We start from the raw sequence: 22,693 nt of genomic DNA on the forward strand, positions 1-22,693 counted from the left end.
GATGAAGCAGTAAGTCACACATGCCCACAATTCATCAGAAATTGCACTACATTGCCCATTCACTGTCCCATATAATTCCATGCTATTATGCTGTGGTGCAGCATCTGTCCTTACCATTTTTAGCAGCATTTTCAATGAACACAACAGCTTATTTGGCAAGAATTTCTGGCCATGTAGAAAGACAGCTCCTCTACCATTCTGGGTCACTTTTAAGCCAGACTGTCCAGATTTCACAAATGTGCAAAATGCACCTGGTATGCAGTTTTAAATATATATATTTTAAAATGAACAGCAGGAAAAGAAATAAAAACCCAATGACTCGAAAAGAAGTCCACGATAGCGTTATCTTTTTATATAACATATTCTTTTCGGAACACATCTTTTCCCCATTGCTAACAGACAAAAAAATGCCTTCTCTGTGAACTTTCCTTTCATTCCTCCATTCCTTTTTTTTCCCTTGAAAAAGTCAACTGCCTCTTTCTCTTTTTTGCAACTAGCCCTATTATCGTAACGGGATGGAAATTCATATTAGGGTTCAGCTATAATCTCTGCTGCCAAAGATTAGGGGAGCACAGGTGGTGATTCAGATTAAGCAGATAGATTAGGAAAGTCTAGCCAGCTTCTCCAGAACATTACAAAGGTTCTCTTCTTTTCCACTTGAGCCAACTACTGTTTAGACCACGGGTGTCAAACTCGCTGCATCATATGACGTGTTACAACGTTTCCCAACTTTTTTTTCCACTGCCGGAGCTGGGGTGGGCGTGGCCTCTGCATGATACAACCAGCCCGGGGGCTGGCAGTTTGACACCCCTGGTTTAGACCATCAGGAAAATGCAAGCAAGTCTTAACGTGTGTTCTGTACCAGCCTACTACCGGCCCTGCAGAAAAGGCAGGGACAAACCCTTTACAAGAAGGCAAGAGGCTGGAACTAAGCCTGCCAAATTTATGGACACAAAAGCAAACAGAGCAAAACAAAACATGAACCATGAAACAGGAGCTATTCAAACGGTTGCCTTCAGCAAACCAGCCCTCCCACACATTCCCCTTTTAAACAGTTCAAGGTGTGGCTTCTCTCTGCCTCCTTCCGAGGTGCCCCATTGCCTTCCTCTGTTTACTCCTGCTTACTGCCTACTGCTTACTGTTGGGCGTCCTTGAACAGGGCCAGCTGTGGGTCATCTTCATCCACGCTGTCAGGCTCACACAGCTGGGTCTGCGTCGTGACCAGGTGGGAGGGGCCTGGCTGAGGGCTCTCATCAGCAAGCTCTCCAACACCCTCAGCAACCTCTCCAACACCCCCCTCTTCCTCCTCTGAATCATCCGACCCAACTGCCGAACCCACAGGCTGACCCTGAATCACAACAACGTGGGAAAAACCAAGGAACAGGACTGTACCCCTCATTTTGTCTTCAGGGAGCACAAATTACGATTGCACTTTAACATGACAAGATGTATTGTTATAAAATCACTAACAGGCACACATAAAACCCTGCTGAAGATGTTACCTAGTTTGGTAATGAAACGTCTGGGAGCCAAGCGCGGAGGACAAACATCTGCCTAAAGGGCAGACATAAGTCTGACTCAGAGCCTGCTGGAAGAACCGGGCCTTAAGTTCCTTCCTGAAGGCCAGCAAAGTCAGAGAAGAAGACCTCTGCTTTCTGAACCCTTCACAAATGGCCGCCACTAGCTTAGCTAATCAGGAATTCCAGCTTACTCTTCAATTTCCAAGAAGCCGTAGTTTATTCCAGTTTCTTTCTCTGTTTTTTTTCCCAAAGTGGCAAAAAAAATTGCCCAATAACACTAATCAAAGAGAGATAGATCTACTCATTGTTCATTAGCACTGTCCAAATTAATTGTTGTGCATTTCAGGTTGGTCCCATAAGTATGTGTGATTCACACATCCTCTGCAGGTTTAGAAGGCGAAGTGAGCAGTTCTGCATAGGACAGTCCCAAGATTGGTTTTTCTAATTCGCCACTATGATCTCTGGGCTACTAATCTGAAAAAAAAAATGAGTTCAAGAATATCTTTAGACATAGCAGGTGCACTAATGAGAGTTGTTTCATGAGGATACTTACTGCAGATCAAGGCAACGGCCATGCGCAGCAGCTTGAATTGACACTTCATTCCAGACCAGTTCTGAGAAAGAAATAAAAGAATCTCCAAGTGAGTTTTTCCATCTGCTGAGTATCTGGAGACAGACTTGATTCTCTGGGGTTTAATTTGGGTCCCTTCTCCTTTGCACACTCACTGTGGATTTGGTAATGAGCCCCGGAGAAATAAATTAAAAAAGACTTGCCTTCTGAAACCTGCCAATTCTTTCTTTCCTAAATCAGCCAGAATTATTGACCGGAAGAGGAAAGTGGTGGTTAAAAAAACAACAACTAACAAACAAACATCAAGTTGTGAATTCTGGCTTTATATCCTTTCATTGCTCAAAACTATCTAATTCCATGATTTTTTTTTAAAAAAAAGTTGCTCTCCATGCAGTGGAAACTTGTGCTGTTTTCCTTAATGAGTTCTTACAGAACATGAGCAGGTTTGGTGGGGAGGATTTCCGGTAATTAACTGATCTATGCAATGATAAATTACAATGTAACCTTCAATATTTTACAGAATAACAGAAGGGACCTTGGAGGTCTTCTACTCCAACCCCTTGCTGAAGCAGGAGACCCTATACCAGGGGTCAGCAACCTGAAACAGTGAAAGAGCCACTCGGAACCGGTTCCCTCACAAAAGGAAAAACTGGGAGCCGCAAAAAATGTGTGTACATGCGTGTACATGCGCGCATGTGCAGAACAGGGTTTGACTGAAGAGTGGAGCCAAGGCGAGATATGCACCTACCCTGCATATTTGAATTGATTGGTTGAACTTTTTTTAGTCCCACTTTTTTTTTTTTTGGACTGCACATGTCAGGGGACTGGGAGCCGCAGGTTGCAGACTTGTGCCCTATACCATTTCAGACCAACCTCTTCTTAAAAACCTCCAGTGTTGGAGCATTCACAGCTTCTGCAGGCAGGTTGTTCCACTGATTAATTGTTCTGTCAGGAAGTTTCTCCTTAGTTCTAGGTTGCTTCTCTCCTTGACTAGTTTCCATCCGTTGCTTCTTGTCCTGCCTTCAGGTGCTTTGGAGAATAGCTTGACTCCCTCTTCTTTGTGGCAGCCCCGGAGATATTGGAACACTGCTATCATATCACCCCCCCCCCCTTGTCCTTCTCTTCATTAAACTAGACGTACCCAATTCCTGCAACCGTTCTTTATATGTTTTAGCTTCCAGTCCCTAATTATCTTTGTTGCTCTTCTCTACATTTGGGAATAAAGGTATACTATATTACAAAACAGGGTTTTATAAAACACTACAACTCCATGAAATTTTCCTACAAACTATCTTTACTAGGAGCAACTACAAGCACCCAAACTCCAGGATGTTGCCACATTTTTTATTTTATTTTATTTATTAAGCAAGAAGGTACATAAGTACGTTTCCGGGAAAAAGAGAAAGGGTTGAAAATAATCTGACATAATGAAGAAATCGTAAAGGAATCTAAATCAGTCTATGAAGATTGTATATACATTGCATTAAAATTGCCTGAATGTCTCTACAGCGTACGTGCCTGTAAATCCCTGTGGAATGAGAAGAAAAGTGGAGATTTTAGAAATTGGAGGAAGGAGGCAGTTCAGAGTCAACACTTGGCAACCTTAGCACATCATGTCAGCTTCTACATCTTCAGCTATCAAAGAAGACGCAATGTAGGTAAAATGATTTAAAGGGCCAGGAAAGTTGGGGTTGCTACTGAAGTCTGCCCATACAGTGATAACAGTTCTACTCTCTTCTAAACATTGGACAGGCTGGCCAGAGAGATAGGAGTTATTGCTCAATAAATTTTGGGTTCACAGGCCTGCTCCTCATATCTCTTTTTAAAGAATCCTCTCTAGGCCAATGGCATCATATATCAGACAAGCAAGAGAGATGCCGGTCCTACTTTTCAGATCTTATCCAACCAACACCAAAGCTCAAGAGGATATTTGGAGCGCTGCCGTTACATTGGTTAAAAGAGGAGATTCATTCTTCCCAAGCTCTTCCAAATTCTGAAACGTAGTCAGCAAAGCAGCATTGCTATGAAGGATATTTTTAACATGCTGTGATCATTCTAAGAAATTCGTGGGCTCGAAGAGCAATAACAACAGCCTTTAGACTTTTGTACTGTCCCCATAGCGTGTTACAGCACTCTCTGGGTGGTTTGCAATGAAGTATTATTTGCATATTGCCCCCAATAATCTGGGTCCTATTTTTATAAAACGTCAGATAGATGGAAGGCTGAGTCAACCTTGAGCCCCATCAGGATCGAACTCTAGGCTGTGGGCAGAGTTTGACTGCAATAGTGCACTTTAACCACTGTGCCACCAGGGTTCCTGGTGAAGTTAGTCACCATCCTTCCTCAGCCTTCCATCCTTCCGAGGTAGGTAAAATGATTAAGCTGACTTTGTAATAATGCCACTTGGGGTGTGTGTGAAAGCCCTAATAAGCAGGCATATACATAGAATGAAGGCTACTGCTAAGCTTGTAAGCCGCCCTGAGTCTTCGGAGAAGGGTGGGATATAAATGGAATTTTAAAAAAAAAACTTATGCATATGTTGAAAAGTGTTACATGTGGTGTTCTTGCCACAAGCAGTCTTGTTGGAAAGAAAATAAGGAACTTGCAGCAGTGTTTCTCAACCTTGGCAACTTCAACTCCCTGAATTCCTCAGCCAGGTTGGGGGATTACAACTTGGGTTTCTTACTCAACCACTAGACCAAACCAGCTTTCAAATAGGGACTAACATTCCTTTTTTACAGAAATTCTGCAGTCTACAATATTTAGAGGCCAAATACAGTTCTAATTGGGAGTAAGTGGAGAAAATGTAAAGATAAAAATAATTTGGAATAGTTAATGGGACCCTGTTCATTATATCTCAGGGCTGGGTCATAGCATAGCTCTCTTGATCCAACAGAACGAGATCACACGGACAACGATACAGAGCTAAATAACAATGGATAAGGCTGGTGGAATATCAAGCATGTATATATTTGTCTAGTTTGGATAGCGGTAGCATTTTTATTAAAATTTTGATCAGTTGAAGTTTTCCCTTGGCCCTTCAAACTTTACATAACACATTACATAGTGTTTGACTCTCTCTATGCAGTTTATCTTGCATGAGCTTTCTGAATGGCAGCAGTATGTGATTCCAGTTTGGGTGATATAAGGGCAGAAGGGTTTATGTGTTGTTGCACATACTTGTTTGCAGATCAGCAAGTTCAGTGCTGGTTACACACAAGTGTTGTGATTCAGGGTCAGCCTGTGGGTTCGACAGTTGGGTCGGACGACTCAGAGGAGGAGGGGGGTGTTGAAGAGCTTGCTGAGGGGGTTGAAGAGCTTGCTGATGAGAGCCCTCAGCCAGGCCCCTCCCACCTGGTCATGACGGAGACCCAGCTGTGTGAGCCTGACAGAGTGGATGAAGATGACCCACAGCTGGCCCTGTTCAAGGACGCCCGATGCAGGAGGCAGTCAATCAGGAGTAAACAGAGGAAGGCAATGGGGCACCTCGGAAGGAGGCAGAGAGAAGCCACGCCCTGAACTGTATAAAAGGGGAATGCGTGGGAGGGCTGGTTTGCTGAAGGCAACTGCTTGAATAGTTCCTGTTTCATAGCTCCTGGTTCATGGTTGGTGTCTTGTTTTGCTCTGTTTTATGTTAATAAATTTGGCAGGCTTAATTCCAGCCTCTTGCCGTTTGTAAAGGGGTTGTCCCTGCTTTTTTTGCAGGGCCGGTAGCAGGCTGGTACAGAACAACATGCTTGACTGATGGTCCCACGAGGATTCTGGGCTAGCCTGAAAGTAGACTCTCTACTGCAGGGGTCTTCAAACTCAACCCTTTTATGACTTGTGGACAAGTCATAAAAGGGCCAGGTTTGAAGACTACCTGCTCTACTGATACAATGGGTTGACAGCTGAAGGGACCTACTTCTGGCTTGGCCACAATGTATGTAGTTAAAATGGTTGTGAAGCAAACAGTAGCCTTTTTTTGGTTTTGCCTATATTTCCTCAGTAATATAGTATCCTTTTCCGGCTCCCAAAGCTCAGGACATTTAAGACATTTAATATAGTGACTTTGCGGTTCCCACTTAGCAAACCAAATAAAAGGATGAAATGAATAATAATTCCTTTTCTCCTTGGCAAGGGAGGAGCCACTTGCAAAGTGCAACTCAATTTGGTTTCTAAACATTTTTCCCCATCCCTTTACATGGAGTGAGGACATTTTTGTTCCTGCAAGATGAGTGGCAAGGCACTGTCTTTTAAAGTGCCTCTGACTGTTTGGAAGTGAAAACGGTGGCATTAAGAGCCCAGTGTTGAATGCTCCAACACCGGACGTTTTTAAGAAAAGACTGGACAACCATTTGTCTGAAATGGTACAGGGTTTCCTGCCTGAGCAGGGGGTTGGACTAGAAGACCTCCAAGGTCCCTTCCAATTTTGTCATTCTGTTATTCTGTGATGCATAAGTTGCTCCACACTACACTGATGAGAATAATAATGATGTTTCTCATTCCCCCAATCTCTCTCCACTTTCAAAGTTAATGAGGATTGCAGCTAACCACAGCAGTGACCTTTTGAGCAGCAGCAAACTGAGATTAGGACTGCAAGATCATTGCTGCTCTTATTTTAAGAAATAATAAATCCTATACTGTATGCAGACTATTTGAGAGTGAAGACATTTCTCATTTCATTAACATGCAGCACAAAAAACACTTCAAAAGAATACATGATACATTAAGAAGATAAATTCTGAAGAAAAAAGTAATTAACGATTGAACAAAAGCACAGATTTATTATTTTTTATATAAATGCCCAAACTCAAAAAGAATTTTAAATTTTCTGCCCCAAATTGTCAAAATCTGAATTTCCTTGGTTTGGCTCAGTTTCAATTTTTCTTTTTTAACATCCGGCACTATCTGTGAGATGACAGGTGGAGATGTACACAACTACTTGCATGTTGGCACAAGTTGTTTTGACAAAAATGATGGATTCTGCAGAGACTTCTATTGACATCTAGGCCAAAGGATCTGTCACAAATTCATCTTTCCCTTCTAATAGTCGAAATTCTCATATTTTCTAAACATATTATCCTGGTGATTATTTCTTTTCTCTTTACTTTTTTTGGACAGCCATGAATTAGGCCTTTTTTAGATGGGGAATTTGGAAGTAAATGAGTTAATCACTGCAATAAGTGGCTTTGATAAAGTGTCACATTTGTTCTAAACCAGCTGAGGCTCAGATCAACCATGCAAACACTCTTCTACACTACCAGTGAACAATACAATCCTTAGTACCTCCATTTAGAAGTAAGCCTTATTAAGTTCAATTGAGTAAGCTCTAAAGAATTGCAAGATTTGAAAGCATGTCTATATTTGTCTCACCATCTCGTAATGCGTAGAGATGGCTCTACAAGAAACATCAGCAGGCCAATAAACTGGTTTGACTTAAACTAACTGACTGAGATAGAACATTGTCTAAGCCATAATTTGGTGAATGCACCACTATTTGTTAAATTCCCTGGACTCATCCCAAACTAAAAACCATGGCTTAGAAACTGGAGTTATTGAATTCATACAACAAACTAACCAAACCTATCCAAACAAACTACATTATGATTTAGCACACCATGTGGACTTAATCAACATACTGTATGAACTCAACCATTATCGCTTGTAACTATGGTTTGTGGTAAGCATTGAATGAACCCAATAATGTGTAACCCTAACAATTGTGGCTTATACCACTATATGATTTTAGCCATATTAAAATGTTGAAGGTATATCTGTAGAAATCATCATGATGCAAGTTAGTAACCTGAATAAATTCAAAGATTGTGAACTTAGACTTGAAACAGCCATTTTTTTTTTGTTAATTAAAACCAATATTTTTACTTGTTTGGCCTTGATTATTTATTATTATTTGTTACCGTTGTTTGCTGCCCAACTTGCCACAATATTAGACAGTGCCAAGGTAGCCTGATCCAAAGACAAGTCTATGGCTTGCCAATCATGTCAATGGATCTGGAGAGGTTACCAAAAAAATTTTTAAAGCAACATGTAAGTATCTACATACATAGGTAGGTATCAAATATGAAAACTGCCATAACAAGTCCTGACAGTGAGAATAGAACAGAACAATAACATGAAACCATAAAAATAAGGCGACAGCCAAATCCTCCAGTGAAGAGTATTGCTTCCCTTATTCAATCTAGCTTTTAGAAAACTTCGTCCCAGTAGGAACCCAAGTGGGGTTTGTGCCACGTTGCATATGTGGGTCTAATCAGCTAATCTCAATGTACACATGTTGTACTTTGACAATAAAAGTTTATTGTTATTATAATGTCTGTGAGGTCTATGGACATCATGTGGATATGAAAACCTAGTTGTACTTATCTGTGTGGAAAATGAAGTCCCGCAGGGCAAGGAATCCACTGTCATACCAGGCTAGCTCAGGAAAAAGAGACAACTCTTTAGTGAGATGGACAGGACACCAAGAATCCCTATCAGACTAAGTTTCTGGTTGGTGAGAAGAAATTCTTATAAAATGATTTTTGTTTCAGGAACTTGACTTCATTCCAAAAAAAAAATGGATGACAAAGGCTACAGGTTTCGCATACCTTGAGGCTGTCTTTAGAACAGCATGGGAATAAGGGGAAAATATTACTTTAATATCTGTACAACTAACAATGTTGTTTTAGAAATATGCTGGGAGCTAGATGAAACAATGTTTGGGGGATAAGGGGGAAAAGGGCTGTTGTTGATTCCACTGTCGTTAGACATTACTGGGGACATAGCCTAAGAGGGTCTCAGAGCTCGGATCTCTCCCATTGGGATGAGGAACACAAACCACAACTGTTTTACTGCAGTTACAAGAGAAGTTTAAATCCTCGTAAGAGGCCAACGAGATCTTCTTCCAGGCAAAGTGAAATAAACTGATAATTTTAATTTCCTCTCTTTCACACGGCTGTCATTAAAGACAAAAAGCCTGACAGCCGCAGGTTTAAAAATAAAGGCTGTGATTATCTTCAGCAGTCTGCTTCTATAGGCACAAAATTACTTGGAAGTAAGAGATGGGGCCATGTATTTGCCTCTCTGCAAATCCTTCTCCCTCTGTTTGAGATCAAAGCAAAAGACTGGGGAAAAGCTTTTGCAACCTGAAAACCACACCCACACCCCAGAACAAATGATAACACTCTAGTTTGGAGATTATATAACACAGTTGGGAAAAAGCATAGTAGTTCCAGGAGAGTAAGCCAGAGAATGTATTGTGTGCCATGAAAGTGAGCCAGGTATCACAATACCAGAAGAATACATTAGTGGAGATGGCCCCGTTGTTTAATGGATAAATGAACTCATTTTGGATTGCTAGAACACATTAGTCTAAGCCAGGGGTAGGCAACCTTGGCTCTTTTATGGCTCGTGGACTTCAACTCCCAGAATTCCTGAGCCAGCCATGCCTGGTCTAAGCAAAGCTGAACCATTATATATTACCATGAAAAGTGTTAAAGAATTCATGAAACGCCAGATGACTGGAAGAGGGGAAACACTGCCCACATCTTAAAAATGGTAGAAGTGGAAGCTCCAGTCAAATGTAGGTCAATATTTTGGACAATGATACTTGGGAAGATTCTGAAGCAGAACATAAAGAGATTGAACTCTTTAAGTATCTTAAAAACACTTTTCAAGAAGAAATCTTATATCACTTTTTAAAAAAATAATTTCCTTAATAGATTGTAGGAGTGCTATAGACATATATCTTGACTTTAGCAAAGCATTTGACAAAAATATGGACAAAATGACACTACAGTAGCTGAAAAGCTACCTCAAAATTCATCAGCAGATCCTCATCAAAGGCATATGAGTCAGTCCTGAGGTTACATTTATTAAAAATTGGAATTAAGTGTTGTGGATAAGTTGGATCCAGCTCATTAAAGCTCAAACTAACATCAAGAGGGATAAAAATTGAAGACATGATGAAAGTAATGAGATAGATAGCATAAAGAGGCTATCTGATAAACTGAGAAATAAAAAAGGACAAGTTTTAGACATGGAAGGAGGAGCACACAATAAAAGATGGATATTCCAGAATATGCTTGTTTGTGCGGACCAGTATCTGACATGCTGCGGCCTGGTGCCGGTCCATGGACCAGGGGTTGGGGACCCCAGCTCTATGGCATAGATCCAGGCTATCCAAGGGTCTGTCTTCTCCTGACCCTATTGTCCTGCCCCACTCATGCTGATAGAAGATGCCTCCTGCAAATGCCATCAGCCAAGGAATTTTAACTGGTGGGGTCTAAGAGAAGAGATTTGTTTTGCCTCGGTACCCACCCTTTGAAACATCTTGCCACTGGAGGTGTGACCTGCCCCATCTCTTCTGACTTTCAGGAAAAGCCTTAAAACCTGCCTATGCTAGATGGCACGGGGCCCTGAAGGAGAAATTCCAGACTGGAGATGGTTGGTATAATAACAGTGAAGGCATCACCACTACTCCTCTCCAAGGCTGTGGTTTTTTTAGACTGCTTTTAATCTTCTGTCATTTTAATCTGCTTTTAATGTTTATAATTGTTTTCATATCAATATGTTTTATTACACTGTAAGTTGCCCAGAATTGCCTCAAACTGCAATAATGGGCGACATCTTAGAAATAATCTTATACAGGTAGTCCTCAACTTACGACCACAAGTTAGCCCAAAATTTCTGTGAAACCTTTGTTAAGTGCGTTTTGCCCCATTTTACGACCTTTCTTGCCACGTTAATTGAATCACTGAAGTTAAGTTAGTAAGCGAATCTGGCTTCCCCACTGACGTGGCTTGTCAGAAGGTCGCAGAAGCCGATCACATGATCCCAGGACACTGCGACCGTCATAAATGTGAGTCAGTCGCCAAGCGTCTGAATTTTGATCATCTGACCATGGGGATGCCGCAACAGTCATTAAGTGTGAAAAACGGTCATGAGTCACTTTTTCCAGTGCCGCTGTAACTTCGAACGGTCACTAAATGAACGCTGTAAGTCGAGGACTACCTGTAATAAGAAACTATGTTTTACCATGTTACAACAAATTGCGAACATTTCGACCAATGTCTACATATCGTAAAATAAAATAACAATATATAATAATCATAACAATAACACGCGGGGCATCCAGAGTTCAGCAGCAGCAGCAACAGGTCCCTTTTCTGCTTGGTGCTTATGGTACCAAAAACAAAGCCCAAGAGTTGCACCTTTAAGATGGAAACAGGTTTTGAGCTGGCATCATGCATAACATTGTACAGAATGGAGAAAACTACAGGTCGTCCTCAACTTACTGTACAACAGTTCACTTAGTGATCGTTTGAAGTTACAACGGCCCTAAAAAAATGTCTTATGACTGTTCATACTTTGTTGTTGTTAGCTGCGAAGTCATGTCTGACCCATCGCGACCCCATGGACAATGTTCCTCCAGGCCTTCCTGTCCTCTACCATCTTCTGGAGTCCATTTAAGCTCCCGCCTACTGCTTCAGTGACTCCATCCAGCCACCTCATTCTCTGTCGTCCCCTTCTTCTCTTGCCCTCAACCTTTCCCAGCATGAGGCTCTTCTCCAGTGAGTCCTTCCTCCTCATTAGGTGGCCAAAGTATTTGAGTTTCAGCATCAGGATCTGGCCTTCCAAAGAGCAGTCAGGGTTGATCTCCCCTAGGGCTGACCCGTTTGATCGCCTTGCAGTCCAAGGGACTTGCAGGAGTCTTCTCCAGAACCATAGTTCAAAGGCCTCAATTCTTTGGCGCTCAGCCTTTTTTATGGTCCAACTTTCACAGCCATACATTGCAAATGGGTTTTCCACACTTACAACAACACTAAAAAAATGACTTATGATAGCTTTTCACACTTATGACCCTTGCAGCATCCCCGTGGTCACGTGATCAAAATTCGGATGCTGGACAATTGACTCATATTTACAACGGTTGCAGTGTCCCGGGGTCACGTGATCACCCTTTGCGACCTTCTGACAAGCCAAGTCAGTGGGGGAAGCCAGATTCACTTAACAACTGTGTCCCTAACTTAACAACTACAGTAATTGATTTAGCAAGAAAGGTTGTGTAACGGGGCAAAATTCACTTCACAAATGTCTTGTTTAGCAAAAGAAATTTTGGGCTCAGTTGTGGCCATAAGTCAAGGACTACCCTACACCATCAGCAACTGTGGTTACCCATGCAATACGGTTGTGCCCTGGAAATGAATCTGACAATTCACAAAGGCAACCAGAGAGGTACAAACAGGCCTTCAAGCTAGTATTTCAATACGGGAACCAAACCATTTGCAAGCATTTCTGAGTTGTATATAATTGCCCTCTGTCTATGATCTATGACCCTCACTTAGCCTTGTGCCTTTTTATGGTAGATAGAAATCCGGGGAGATGCAGTACAAACATTTTAGATAAACACTAGTAAAGATGCTACAAATCAATCCAGTTTTGGGGATAAAGGTCATATTTAGAAGCTTTCTTTGGTTCATTTCTCCACAGAGATAATAATGCACTTGGAAAGCGGTGAAAGCTACTGCTAAATCCTGCATTTTTAGTTGGTTTGTTTGTCTATTATTTCCCATAGGGTGAATTGCTTTATTTTTCTTCTCACTTTATTTGTTTCCAGGAATATTTCATTCTAAAGGCATAGACATTTTTATTATTTGCAGTTATCCAAGGAGTTCCAGGGAAAGTAAAAAGGTTTGATGGACTCAGCCTCTCAGGAGGAAAAGCAAAGCAAAATGTAACAAATACTGTTATGAATGTGCTTACAGTGCCAAATGCATCTTTTTCATCATCCAAGAATCCCCCTCACTAACATTAAGCTAGAATTATTTATATTTTTAATTGGCAGAGCTGGATACAATGACAATTTTGTTTGCAATGAAATACAAAGCACATTTTTGGTGCCTGAAAATCTAATAGTAGTCTTCCTTTGGCTATATTGTACCATAGACTAGCCTTTCCCAACCTGCCCCCCTCTGAAGGTTTTAAACAAAAAATCCATAATTTATAGCTTTTCACCCATACCAATAGACCCAAATTGGTTGCCTTCTCTTGGTTTACTGTGAACGGGCTGTATGCTGTGCATTTGCAAGTCTTATATATAAAAACAATATTCAATACCCGGTTCCTTCTTTCTCAGAGAGGAAATGGTTTCCATCTGTCCTTTGCTCTGGCAATGGTCAGAGTTATTACTGTCTTATTTTTTTAATTGACTGTATGAGAACTAACCCCCCCACCCCACCCACACCCTGGTGCTCACATAATACATAAAATCAGATCTGCTTGTTATTTTAAATGGAAATATGTGAGATACTTGTTTACTTGGTGATAACCAACATAAGCCAAAAAAAACAACAACCAATAATCACAACAGGCAAATGTTGCAATTATTTGTTCAGGCTGGACTGAAAACAACAGTTCAGCTGTCACATAAATGAATCCATACACAATAAACAGCACACTCTGGTCTCAAAGGCAATCTGTGTTCTACTTAATGCAGGGCTTACCATCACTATATTGGCCAAATGAGCAGAAATAAGAGCATACACCCCTCCAGATGAACCCACAACAGGTGCAGTCATATCAGCGATGGACACTGCCAAGGAACCTTGGACAAATAATAATAAAAAAGGTAAGTACAAATGACAAGGGACGCGGTGGCTCAGTGGGTTAGGACGCTGAGCTTGTCGAACAGAAGGTTGGCAGTTTGGCGGGTCAAATCCCAAGTGCCGTGTAACAGAGTGAGCGCCTGTTACTCGTCCCAGCTTCTGCCAACCTAGCAGTTCGAAAGCACGTAAAAGTGCAAGTAGAAAAATAGGGACCACTCCGGTGGGAAGGTAACAGCGTTCCGTGCGCCTTTGGCGTCCAGTCATGCTGGCCACATGACCACAGAGACGTCCTCGGACAAGCGCTGGCTCTTCGGCTTTGAAACGGAGATGAGCACCAGCCCCTAGAGTTGGAAACGACTAGCACGCATGTGCGGGGGAAACTTTACCTTTAGCTTTACCTTTACAAATGACTGCCAAATAAAATACCTCCTACTTTTTCTACAAATACAGGTAGTTTTCAACTTACGATCACAGTTGAGCCAAATTGAACAAAGTTTCTGTTGCTAAGCGAGACAGTTGTTAAGTTAATTTTGCTCCATTTTACGAACTTACTTGCCACAGCTGTTAAGTGAATCACTACAGTTAAGTTAGTAACATGGTTGTTAAGTGAATCTGGCTTCCCCATTGACTTGGCTTGTCAGAAGCTCGTGAAAGGGGAATCACATGACCCCGGGACACTGCAGCCGTCCTAAATATGAGACAGTTGCCAAAAGCGTTTGAATTTTGAACACGTGACCATGGGGATGTTGCAGTGGTCGTAAGTGTGAAAAACTATCATGAGTTATTTTGTTAGTGTTGTAACTTTGAAGAGTCATTAAATGAACTGTTGTAAGTTGAGTACTATCTGTACTTTCTAGAAAAAGGCATTTAAGGATTCCGAGAGTCCAACCCCCAATCATTATGGACATTTAACAGTGAAACAGAAACAGCTTGCTATTATCTTCTACCAAGTTTTTTCCCCCAATAACCCAAATCAGGTCAAAATCCTTAGGACTTCTTGGTCTTATATCCCAGGGGTCCCCAAACCCCGGTCCATGGACCGGCACTGGGCCACGGCATGCCAGAAACCGGTCCGTGCAAACAAGCAAAGCCCCATTCGTGGAATGCAGACAGTACATGAAACCACGCCTCCTCCAGTCCACAGAAAAGCTTCTATCCATGGAACCGGTCCCTGGTGCCCAAAAGGTTGGGGACCTCTGTTATATCCGACCAGGTCCAATTTTCTTTTACCTTTTTTGAGATCAGCCAAGATTGGGTAACTACTGCCATCTGCTGTGACGAAAGGGCTAATACCATTTTACTGTCCAATAAGTTGTCCATTATTCAGGTGTTTTTTTTTACAGAGAAAGACAAATGACTCCTCAATAAGTAGGGAGGATCATACATATTTTTCACCATAGAAGCAAGAATTGTTTTAGTGATGGCTTTTGAAAAAGATTAGATCAGCTTCCTTTTCAGCTAACAGAATCCATTATACGATTTTGTGGGATATATCCTAGGCGTCTGCAAAAAGTACTTTTTAAAGTAAAACATTAACAATGTATAAAGCAGTTAATGGGTTCAAAATTAGTGTGTTCCAGTCTTACATCCTGAGGGGAGTTGTTGTTGAGTTTAAATGAAAGTCTGCTTGCCAGATGTATTAAATATAATTACAGATTCTTTCATGGCGCTTCAAGAATTTAGGTTACCATCCTGTTTTGGAAGAGTGCATTCCACTAGCAAGCAAAGGCATTTTCTTTTCCCAATAGGCATTTGACTTGGCCATGGCTTAATTCTTATTCCTTAATTGCCCTTCTGGTCTATACAGTAAGGTAGTCCTCACCTTATGACCATAATTGAGCCCAAAAATTTATGTTGCTAAGCGAGACAGTTGTAAAGGGAATTTTGCCCTATTTTACGAATTTATTGCCACAGTTGTTAAGTGAATCGCTGCAGTGGTTAGATTAGTAACACGGTTGCTAAGTGAAGCTGGCTTTCCCATTGACTTTGCTTGTCAGGAAGTCGCTAAAGATGGTCACATGACTCCGGGACATTGCAACCGTCATAAATATGAGTCAGTTACCCAAACGTCTGAATTTTGATCACGTGACCATGGGGATGCTGCAACGGTCCTAAGTGTGAAAAACGGTCACTAGTCACTTTTTTCAGTCCCGTTTTAACTTCGAACAGTTGCTAAATGAACGGTTGTAAGTTGAGGACTGCTTGTATTGTTCCTTTGAGCCTGACCTTGTACAATTGCTTTGAATACTGTTTACTTTTTTATGGTTTTTATATCTTGTAAACCACTTGCATTGGCTCCTTTTGCAAAAAAGAGGAATGGTGTCAAGCAGCTGAAATAAAACATTTGAGTTCACCGTTGGATAATTCTTCAAACCTAACGATAAGCAGTAAGAGACCACAAACAGGTCAGGAGTTGGTGCTTGGCCCTCACCAGTCATAAACATTTCATAGCTAAACTTAAAATATTTCAGGAGAACGAGGGTCACAGCGGGATGGGTGAGAACGCAAGCTAGGTGGAGCTGTGATAAGACATAATAGGATGGAAGCTAAATTAGAAGGGTCAAGTTCTAGGTTCTGTTCTTTTCTTAAATGTTCATTAGTGTATTGATGTGTCTTGCCTCAGAATGGTGGGAAACTGCACCATTGATTTTTACTAAGAGACGACTCTTATTAGGCATACAACAGTAATTTGGGCCCTGCATACAGCACATCCCTTTTGCAACATCCTAGACAGGAACCCAGCTATTGGGGTTTATAAAACATAATTGGCTTAGCATTATGGGTGCATCAGGCCATTGTAGCCTATTCAATAAAGCAACATTAAAACAAATCATGAGCTAATGTGACTCTTGGTGTGTTTACTATTTTTTTTTAAACTTGCACAAAAAGCATTTCAATCATGTGTAGTATTTTGAGGGGAAACTAGTGGAGCCCAGCTCAGAAGCCAAAGAAAACGCCACGATAATAAACCACAAGACTCCAGTTTTCTTTTTCTGCTTGGTTGTTCTGATTAAGTGAATAAAAATTTCCAGGTTGTAACCAGCCAACAGTTTATGGGTAACCAACTGGTAAATTACACTGCAAAAATCACTTCAGGGGAGAATTATTGCTCACTGAAGTTAATTGCAACAAGACTGTCTTTGCCGTAGTTATTGCCAGGATAGCCATGTGCTTGTTAACATCTTTAGAAATCAAATGAAAAGCACACTGATCGTGATGTAACATGCGGTAACAGGGCCCCTTGATGGAACATGGTTTACCAAGCTGTCTGTCTGATAAATGTTTGGAAATAAAATAATGGAGAGATGGCATGGAAAGTCAAAGCTGGCATAACAACAAATTCATACCCAGAAAAAAAAAGCTTCATGCAAGATAAAGAAAAGGATAGTGGAAGGTACAGGAAAATTTATTTCTTCTGACTCTCCACTTCCATCTTTCTATGTTTCTGGTCCAAAGAACAGTCTCTGGAGACAATAGTACAGGTAGTCCTCAACCTACGACCATAATTGAGCCCAAATTTCTGTTGCGAGGTGAAACATTTGTTAAATGAGTTTTGCCCCATTCTATGACTTTTCTTGCCCTAGTTGTTAAGTGTATCACTGTAGTTGTTAAGCTAGTAACTCAGCTCTTAAGTGAATGTGGTTTCCCCATTGACTTTGCTCGTGAGAAGGTCACATGACCCTGGGCCACTGCAACCGTCATAATCATGAGTCAGTTGCCAGGTGTCTGAATTTTTATCGTATGACCACAAGCATGCTGCAATGGCTGTAAGTGTGAAAAATGGTCATAAGTCGCTTTTTTCAGGGCCACTGTAACTTTGAAAGGTCACTAAATGAACTGTTGTAAATTGAGGACTACCTGTAGTGGCTCCTTTATAGTTAAGCTGGATATTGCTTAGTTAAAGAGAATCGGCCACTAGAGAAGTTTTTTTTAAAAAAATCACATGGGAGTTAAAAATCAGCTCTTCAAGTTATAGTCAAAAACCTACTGGAAATCAATATAGCTTTTTTCCCATGCTGCTGCTGTCACCAACCACCGCAGGAGTTCTGCTACCTTTTCTGCCAATTGCAACGTCTGAGTGTCCTTCAAAGGCAGCTCAGTGTAAAGCTCCTTGAAGTAATCAGGGTTAGTAGTAGTGGCCTGAGTCCCCATTGCCAGGGCTTCCTGGGCTAAGTAGGGCCACAAATGGTGTCTCGAATGAACCTGGTAAACGCCCTCCAGCCATGACTTTTACCTGTGAACCCAGCAAGAGCCAGGGGTCCAGGAAACTCCCTTCTCCATAATTTGGCAATCCCCATCTGACAGTTTCCACATCTCTTCCCAGCCTATTGGTCCAGCAACTCTACAATCGTGAATCACCCAACATCAGTCACTGGCTCCAGTCATGTCAATGGTCTTTTTTTAGCTACCCAACCCTCTTCTCCACCATCCTTCTCCAGCACTGTCCATCTTTCCTATCTTCTTAAGGATCAGCCATCCAAATGGAGTCACTGCTCGTAGCACCCATTCAGCCTGATAAATCCCTCGCCTGAACTCCCACAAGCTCCGTGACCCCATCTCACCTCCACGATTTCCCTCAATTGACTCAGTTCCACACAGACAACTAAAACTACCCCAACCAGGGCCAATGGCTGTCCTAGCAAGGCACCATGTTACTTCAAAAACTTTTGTATCTCCCACAAAGACTACTCTTCTGCCTAAAAAAACCCCATCTTTTGGCTTCTTCGCCAGTTTCCCCTCTCTAAACTCCAGCCCCTTTTCAAGCAGGTTAACTCAGATGTGAGAGGCTGGCTGACTTGTTCGTTTGTTTGTTTCCTTATTTTCAGCCATCTTATACCTCTCAGAGATTACAGGGCCACGGTTAAAAAAAAAACAAACACCAGCCACAGAACTGAAATAACATACAGTCCAAATCTCGAATGTGAAATAAAACTAGGAGAGAATAATAAAAACAACAGCAAAGAGCAGGGGTTGTTACTGACAGACTCTTAGGAAATAACAACAACAACAATAACAATTATTATTATTGTTATTGATCATCGCAGAGTCAGCCAGATGTTCACACTGGATTTGGCATTTTTGTCTACCTATCGAGTCCTTACCAAGGACCTGGTATAGGCAGATGTGGATGTTTGATGGTATTATAGATATCGTCGCAGGATGGAAGCAGTTCCTAATAAAGCCGCCTTTTGTAATTGACTAATGGCGAATTTTGTCAATGCCAGTGGTGTTCAAGTGGTGCTCCAGTTGTTTTGGGATTGCACCCAAGGCGCCTATTACTATTGGTACTACTCTTGCTTGTCTTTGCCACAGTCTTTCTACTTCTATTTGTAGGTCTTTGTACTTTGTTATCTTCTCCAGTTCTTTCTCGTCTATTCTGCTGTCTCCAGGCACTGCCACATCCACTATCCAGACTTTTTTGTCTTTCTTATCGACAATTGTTAAGTCCGGGGTGTTATGTTGCAGGTGCTTGTCTGTTTGAATTTTTTTATAATAATAATAATAATAATAATAATAATAATAATAATAATAATAATAATAATTATTATTATTATTATTATTATTATTATTATTATTATTATTATTATTATTATTCTATGTGGAACTAATAATTTACTAAATGTATATGCTGCCTGACTCCCGGTGACGCTGGGCGGTATACAAAAAGTTAAAAACATTTAAAATAAGAAACCAATACAAAGCAAAAAAGAGCAAAACTGGCAGAGACAACAAACCCAAATGGGAACAAAGAAGAGGTACTAAAGGGGGCTTCAGTCCTGCTTGCTGAAGGCCCTTTAAAACACCAGAAAGTCAGGGGAGTGACTCCCTGAAAGCAAGCAGGGAGGGGATTTATTTATTTGCATCCTCCTGCCATTATTATTTTTATAAATAAGGTGGTGAACATACATAATACTCCTTGCTCCTCCTCTTTTTCCCACAACAACAACAACCCTGTGAGGTGGTTTGAGCTGAGAGTGAATAAGAGATTCCCGAGTTATCGGCCAGTTGCCTTTTTGTTCTACCTGAAAAGCTATTAAACCCCCCCGCCCCCCAAGATAGTCCTCAGTTACAAAGGATCCAAAACAAAAGTACTTACAGCCAGGATTAGAAGTTCCAAAGGTTGGCCCCCCGCACCTCCCCCCGTGACCACATTTTGGGTACCCAGCAACTGGTCCGCGTTTATGGCTGTTTGCAGAATCCTGATGTCAAGACTGCTAACATCGAATGTTATTGTTTGACAAGAGATGAAGAAGTAGCCATTTCATATGTTAAACCTGTGTACTGCTTTCAGAGATTGAGTTTAAGGTTGGGAGGGGGGACAAGTAGGATTGTACCTTCAAGGCCATCTGAAATGAAGAAGATAAGACCTTGGCGGGTTTTCTAACGGAAGGGAAACTGATTCTTTAAATTAATTGGAGAATATGATTCAAGACAAAATTAGAAAGGTGGAGAATTGCGTTTTAATACATTGTGCAAGGGGCGGAGATTTCAGCTTCCTTCGAGCAAGCATTTGCCGGTGTATTAGGCTGAATAAAGGACTTTTAAGGTAAACAATGACTCAGAGTCACTTGAAAAGCCCATACGTCGGAAACTTGACACCTATGCTCATTGGATTTATAATGTCTTGCCTGAAGCCATTTACTTCTGGTTTCTACAAAAAAATGTCCCATAGCGAAAAAAGGGTTCACTAAACCACACAAAAAAAGGATGTAAAGCTGGGAGAGGTTACATGATGAACTGCTTAATGACTGCCACAACTTAATGACTGCCACAACTTATGGCTGTAATTGTGGGCTCGATTATGGTCGTAGGTCAAGGCCTACCCCTTGTGAAATGAGTGTTGTGTTGGTAGCCCTAGCAGTGCGAGGTAAAGAACAACAGATTCTTCTGCAGAAGGTAGACAATTCCTCTCAAATAAACAAGGGAGCCATAATACCATGTTTGGAACATAACAAAAAGCTTGGAGAAGGACAAGGGAGCACAGGTCGTCCTCGACTTACAACCGTTCACTGAGTGACTGTTCAAAGTTACAACGGCACTGAAAAAAGTGACTTAGGACTGTTTTTCACACTTACGACCATTTCAGCATGCCCGTGGTCAGATGATCAGAATTTGGACTCTTGGCAAGTGGCTTGTATTTATGACGGTTGCGGCATCCCTGGGGGTCATGTGACCACCTGTCCCGACCTTCTGACAAGTAAAGTCAACAGGGAAGCCAGATTCATTTAACAACCGTGTAACAACTGCAGGGATTCACTTAACGGCTGTGGCAAGGAAGGTCGTAAAATGGGGCAAAACTCACTTCACAAATGCCTCGCTCAGCAAGAGAAACGTTGGGCCCCACTGTGCTTTTCTTGAGCTTCCCACTGAAAAGAACGCAGCTTTGACCAATTTGCTTTCCTAGACCTCCTACGGATAATTCCCCAATCCCGGATGCATTTGGAAATGAACGCTGAGGGAGGGTAAGGAACATCTATCTAGCTGGGGTGAGATTTTCTTTCAGGGAGACCTCGCGGATCCCACTGGGCTGGATGAGAGTCGAGCGATCTGGGCTACCGTAGATCTGTCTGGGAAAGGAACCTCAAAAAGCATCCCTCTGGGGCAGATTTCCCCCTGGGCTTCATCCGGCCACCTAGAAGGCCCCACCAATTAGATATTTCCTGTTTCTGATTTAAAGGATAGTGAAAAGCACTTATCTGGTCAAGTAACATTAAGACTGGAAAGGACATTCTGGTTCTAGCAGGTAAGCTCCTATAGGGGCTGAAACACCATAGTCCAAGCCAGTGGTGGGATTCAAATAGGTGAACCACCGCTTCTGTGCATAGATGCCGCTTCCGGAAGTCCATTCTGGGCCTGGGCAACACAAAAAAATTAGCTACCGGTTCTGCCGAAGTGGTGCAAACCAGCTGAATCCCACCACAGCTTTCATTGAACCAGGAGGAAAAGACTGGATAATTTGTAGACCTGGTCAACAAACAAAAATTTATTTTTTAAATAACACTCTCAGCTTCATTGATAAGGACAATCTCACAATGGCAAACCTTCAAGAATTCCAGAAGTACAGCCTTGCTTGAGAGATGCTGGTGTTGACTAGGAGGGAGGGCAAATGCCTTTCCAAAAGATATTCTGAGAAACAATGGGCAGCTTTTAAACTTCCTCGTGGGCTCCAGAGTAAGGGCAGCAATATCGGTTACAGCACTTACCTGCTACCACTCCAGCAAAATAGACAAATCCGATCCTGGTCGCACCATGAACCATTTCAAGGGGAACTCCAACGAGAAGCTGAAGGACAACGTTGAGTCCAAGGTGTTCTATCCTGAGGAAACAGCACTGTTTGTTTTTATTAAATAATAATAATAATTATTATTATTATTATTATTATTATTATTATTATTATTATTATTATTATTATTATTATTATTATTCCCAGAGTGATGTTTTGTAAAAAAAACATTATGAAATCCTGTATATAACCCTCTTGATAAAATATTATTTAGTTTAAAAGACAATTTAAATGCACTAGACCACCTAAGTCTTCCAAAGAGCATTCAAACAGACATGCTTCTTCATTGAAAAATAATGTAATAATTATGATTCAAGAATTCTGTTTTTTTGAACACTACTGATTAGGACTAAACGTTTAACCACCAAACTCAATTAACCGTAATTGTTATATGTTAATCACAATTAATTAACTAATTAGTGGGTCAGCATGGTAATTAAAGCCATGGACTGGTACAAATCTGAACTGGAATGAAGTGGATAATTTCTGGCAATGCAAGGTACGGCTCCCATCTACCTCACAGAAGGCAGAAATCTTTTACACCAAAGATGTGTAAAAGAGCCTTGGTGGAGCAGTGGGCTAATGCCTCCTTAAGTAACACCAGCTGCCTGCAATTAGTGCAGGTTCGCATCCCACCAGGCTCAAGGTTGACTCAGCCTTCCATCCTTCCGAGGTAGGTAAAATGAGGACCCAGATTGTTGGGGGCAATAAGCTGACTTTGTAATAATGC

General features: G+C 41.4%; 1 protein-coding gene across 3 annotated transcripts in view; it reads right to left on the minus strand.

The window, feature by feature from the left end:
- RHBDL3 (rhomboid like 3) overlaps window positions 1–22,693 on the minus strand; it is a gene marked incomplete at both ends in the record, with an annotated part of 153,493 nt that overhangs the window by 282 nt on the left and 130,518 nt on the right. For all 3 annotated transcript variants that reach the window (XM_081321695.1, XM_081321694.1, XM_081321696.1), the window contains 3 exons: window positions 2,074–2,134; window positions 13,578–13,678; window positions 21,884–21,996. In XM_081321695.1, coding sequence (XP_081177821.1) covers window positions 2,074–2,134; window positions 13,578–13,678; window positions 21,884–21,996 — 275 coding nt within the window. The remainder of the gene's footprint in view (window positions 1–2,073; window positions 2,135–13,577; window positions 13,679–21,883; window positions 21,997–22,693) is intronic.

The sequence above is a fragment of the Vipera berus genome, assembly GCF_964194415.1.
Source record: "Vipera berus genome assembly, chromosome: 2".
In the NCBI taxonomy this organism is placed as follows: domain Eukaryota; kingdom Metazoa; phylum Chordata; class Lepidosauria; order Squamata; family Viperidae; genus Vipera; species Vipera berus.